This window comes from Papilio polytes, unplaced genomic scaffold (genome assembly GCF_000836215.1).
Source record: "Papilio polytes unplaced genomic scaffold, Ppol_1.0 DF821610.1, whole genome shotgun sequence".
NCBI classification, from domain to species: Eukaryota; Metazoa; Arthropoda; class Insecta; order Lepidoptera; family Papilionidae; genus Papilio; species Papilio polytes.
The window spans coordinates 342,738-347,796 of NW_013527594.1; the positions used below are offsets into that span (position 1 = coordinate 342,738).

The following is a 5,059-nucleotide window of genomic DNA, read 5'->3' on the forward strand; positions in this document are numbered from 1 at the left end:
CCGATACCAAAAATGTACTTTTACTCAAGGAGTGACAGTGAGACAGTGAGGCAGCAAACATGAAATCCTTTGATTTTGCAAACGTTTTTGCAAGCTAAAGTTTGGCCCGCAACATTCAAAACATTCAACCCTGCTGTAGTTTATACACCAATAGTAATCGCCCGCGCGTAGTAAAAAAAACTAGTAATAATTTCAAAATTCGACTATACAACTGTGCCATCCTAACGGTTGTGTAATGTTTAAACCAAATGGATTTAACTAGATAAGAAATGTAATCGGCAGTCTACATCGTGTAAAAGATAAACTATTAGGTATCTTTGAACCGACTCTTTCCCAATGTTTTTTTTTAGTTATGTTCAGCAAATTACTTACATTAATTCTATAAACAAAGATCGAACTAAGATACTGCCAGTTGTTCATCATTCTTATTAAGTGCGGGCGCACACCTGAAACTGAACTATCGCACAACTGTTTAGTCTTACTTTGATTCCTATGAGCTTATGGAGGTGAAACACTACTCGATTTTTGACCGACTTCTCAAAAGGAGGTAATCAATACGTCTGTATGATTTTTTAGTTGTGCAGTTGTATGTGCTGCCAAACAATCGACAATCGCACAACAATTTCTGCGATGTTTTAGTCAAAAGTGTGCACTCTAAGGACCTCTTTTATCTTGCTTTTCTCTAAATCTCAGTCTTTCGTCTTATCTTTTCAGTTTTATATCAGAAAAGCTCGGTATACAATGGGCACCGCGAGATGTACCTATGACGCGTCGTCTTCAGACTCTGGGTGCTGCTGGGTGGATCTGTCTCGTGCTGTTCGGAGAAGCTATCAGTATACTGGTCTACCTTAGCGTTTTATACTCATCAATGTGGTGGTTGGCCATCGGCTATGCTGTCTGGATGCTCAAAGATCTTGAAACACCTAACAAGGGTGGACGTAGGTGAGGTAACGAGTTTTGAAAAGACCGACAATTTTTATGTATTTCATCAATGTTGTTTACTTTAATAGCTAATGATTTTAATTCTCAATTATTGTGATTTTTACAAAGCGTCTTCTCTGATTTATCAATTTTTGTATGTATTGAAATAACTCAAAAACTACTGCGCTGATTTAAAAAAAATCTTCCATCATTAAAAAGCTACGTTATCAGTGAGTGTCATAGCCTATAGTTTTTATTATTTTTCAAATTCCCGCGGGAGAAGTCGAGAGTAACAGGTAGTTTAGAATAAGCATGGCAATCGAATCTTTGTTACATTCAATTCAATAAAAATTTATTTTTGTGTATCATTTTCAGATTTGAATGGGTCAGGAATTGGTCCTGGTGGCGAAACTACTGCGACTATTTCCCAATTAAACTAGTCAAGACCGCTGAACTGGATCCATCGAAGAATTACCTATTCGCTTGTTTCCCCCACGGTGTCGTCAGTACTGGGGCGTTCGGAGCATTCGCTACTAACGCGTTAAACTTTTACAGAACATTCCCCGGCATGACGTGCCATATGATAACATTAGGAGGACATTTCTTAGTTCCCCTGTTCAGAGATCTGATTCTAGCGCTTGGTGGATGCGCATCTTCGGAAGAGAGTCTATTACATTTATTAGATAGAAGGAAACACACGGGGAAATGCGTGGCACTGATTGTTGGCGGGGCCGCCGAGGCACTGGATTCACATCCCGGAGAATACAGCGTCATTCTGAGCAGAAGGAAGGGATTTATACGAGTTGCCATGAAAACTGGGTAAGATATCATATTTTACCTTAAGAAATATTTTAAGAGACTTTTACTATACAAATATTTGAATAGCCACTTAAATTGATGGTTTCTAAAGTGGTTCTAAGGTGTCTTTCTAAGGTAAATACAAAAGAGCGAAAAGAGTGAAATGTAACAGAAGGAAGTTCATTGAACCATTGGAACCAGTAACATTCTTAAATTTGATTTACCCAAAAGTTGTTTCCAAGTCGTTAGCTACAGTAAACTTTCCTCCATTCCAGGGCTCCTTTAGTTCCCGTGTTCTCGTTCGGGGAGCCGGACGTGTTCCGTCCCTTCAACAACCCGCGGGACAGTTTGCTGCGCAGGTTCCAGGAGAAGTTCCGCGAGTGGACCGGCATCTCGCCCATCCTGCCCATCGGCCGCGGCCTCTTCCAGTATACCTTCGGTGTATTGCCTTTACGATCGCCCATCACTACTGTTGGTAAGTTACAATTACAACCGAACCTAGACAAGTGAGGACTTCATAAGCGAAAAATCTCTTTAAATGAGAGTTTAAACTCTAAAATATCTACAAATTAGAAACCTATACTTCATTAAAAAAAAAGTAATATTGGTTCGTATCTATTATATATGCGTACAATTTCAATTACGTTTGGTAAAATCAATTTTAACAGGGTAAACGATAATGGTACTACTTCTTTTTTAGTTAACACAATAAGTTTATTAATGGTCTAGCTTTTGCCCGCATCGCCATCCGCGTGGAATTAAAAAAAAAAATAGAAGTAGCCTAGGTGTTTTTCCAGAAAATGCTTAGCAGTTTAGGCCACAAATTCTAACAAACATCTATCTAAACTCTCGCGCACTAATGTTATAATGTGTCATATACATGTGTCATGAAACGGGTTAAAATATGTGATGAATTTTAATTAATATTTGGCAAATTTCTGTTGTAAACTGTAATAAAAATAGAAAATCTCTAGAATAGTTTTTAACGTCTGTTTGTTGCGTTTTAAAAATAGCAAACCTAGTGGTAAACTAGTGACCTACATGCGGTCTCTGGCACATTCCTGGGAATTTTAACAAAGATTTAAGACAACGCATCCGAAAATATGATTCTTTTAAATTCATTAGAGAAACGTTAATCATACTAATATTATAATGAGGAAAACTTTCGGGCAACTCCTAGTTCATTATAAGATAATAAAAAATTCGGGTAACCAGATTTTTATCCGTTGTGAGAACGAACAAAACAAAATCATACTAATATTATAAATGCGAAAGTTTAGATGGATGGATGTTTGTTAGAGTTTGTAGCCTAAACGGATGAACGAATTTTGTTGAAATTTGGTAGAGATTTAGAAGACAGTCTTGTTTAAGTGTTTATTTTTCGTGTATTATAAAAACGTACCTAAAACCTACATTGATTTACAACAATGAAAATCTTCGCATATTCGCATATCGCATTTTAAGGTTATATTTGCAAATGTTTTCAGTTGGCACTCCAATGGCAGTTGAAAGAAAGTTGGAGCCCACTGACGATGAAGTGAACGCCGTACATTCAGAATTCACGAGAAGATTAACCGAATTATTCGAATCACAAAAGGCCAAATACTTAAAAGATTATAAAAACAAAACTCTTGTCATAACATAATAAAAGTCTGAGATGTATGTAAACAAACAATTTTTTGTTATAATACTTTAATTAAACATCGGTTTACGAGTTAGTAATTTATGTACAAAAAAAAAATTAGTTCATTAAATTAATATTTTGTATTAAAATTTATATCGGGGATTTTGTTTCTTGTTTACATAAATTATTAAATAATTTGCCGGCCTGTAATTACAATAGGAGTTAGAAATAAAAGTCTGTGGTTATAAGTAGTACATGGGCGTCGCAAGCCGCCCCCTAACCCCTCCAGAGAATCAAAAAATCTATACATAGAAACTAATTAAAAAAAACTCAAATGGTAACCTTTTTAGCGTAAGATTATCAGCTAGCGACTCCCATTGAGTAACAATAAACTAAAAAAGTAGTAAAATATATTTTTACACGAAATTGTAGATGTTATTACATATTATGTTCCTCACATGGAAAATCGATGTTAAATGTATATTGGAATTGTTATATTTTTAATGTTATTAATAGAAAGTCATTAAAATAATGTTTTTGTTTTTCATCACGGGTAAATAGGTTAAGTCCTATGTAAATATTTTAAAATTTTAAGCAAGTATTGTATTTTTTTTTGTACATTGTATTTCTCGGTAATAAAATTCATTATTTTATACAGTTTTATTATTTCAATAGCAATAATATTCGTCTTATTAGACCATAGTCTTGACACTCCATATTTTTATTCTCTTCCATTTTATCTTTCCAGCCAGTAAAAAGGCATAGACAAACAAAATTAAAAGGCCATCCACAGATTGAATATTCCTGTTCAGTTGTTTAATTAAAGGATATTTAAAAAAAACAATCAAGATTAATTTTACTATTTTTATGTATTTAAGATATTTACATTTTATATACAACATTATATTCATGCTCTGCGCACGCAACGCCCATTTCTATCGTTTGAGCACCGTTGTAAAGTGTTCCCTCATCGTAGAGAAAACACATTGGAACAAAATTTTAATGATCGACAATAAAAAAAATCATAGAAAATAAATTGTCAAAGTCAGTTACATGACGCCTCGCATAACAGTAGACATTTTTTTAAATCAACTCACACGTGTGTGTTATATAAATAATTGGAAGGAAAATATTAAATAAAGTTTACTGTTTATTATTAACATTTATCTAAAACAGATAAAAGGCTTCAACGTATAAATCTTTGCAAACAACGAGCGAAATTATAAGATTTTCACGTTACAAAAACACGCAAGAGTAATCTATGTTTTCTTTATAATAATGAAAACTGTTACTTATCGGTTTTTTTTAATAAATCAATAAAATAACAACATTTTAATTCTGGCTGAAAATAATTATAATCACCTAATAAAAGGACATTATCGATTTATTACGGTCCTTTTTTTAATTTCACTAACTATCGAATTAAAAAATAATAGGCGCAGTTAACTTGTCATGGTAATTATTGTAAACCATAAACAATAAAATGATCAAAAAAATTAAGAGTAAAACCGTAAAATTATCAAATGGTAACCATCGTAAGTTAAAAACCACTATTAAAATCATGAATTAAAACTAAATATTCATAGATAATGGCAATTTAAAATTTAAAATATTTATATTGTTAACGTTTTACTTATCGATATATTAAGTGTATCCATAACCCGTTACGTGAAAAATATAACAATCCAATATTTATACAAAAAAAAAGTAATAAAC

General features: G+C 33.2%; 1 protein-coding gene across 1 annotated transcript in view; it reads left to right on the forward strand.

Annotated features, from left to right (window-relative positions):
- LOC106108363 (2-acylglycerol O-acyltransferase 2-A-like) overlaps positions 1 to 3,970 on the forward strand; it is a 5,771-nt gene extending 1,801 nt beyond the window's left edge. Inside the window, exons 2-5 of the mRNA XM_013289518.1 lie at positions 715 to 942; positions 1,297 to 1,740; positions 1,995 to 2,194; positions 3,207 to 3,970. Of these exons, the coding sequence (XP_013144972.1) occupies positions 715 to 942; positions 1,297 to 1,740; positions 1,995 to 2,194; positions 3,207 to 3,364 (1,030 nt within the window). The 3' untranslated portion in view covers positions 3,365 to 3,970. The remainder of the gene's footprint in view (positions 1 to 714; positions 943 to 1,296; positions 1,741 to 1,994; positions 2,195 to 3,206) is intronic.
- The last annotated feature ends 1,089 nt before the right edge of the window (positions 3,971 to 5,059 follow it).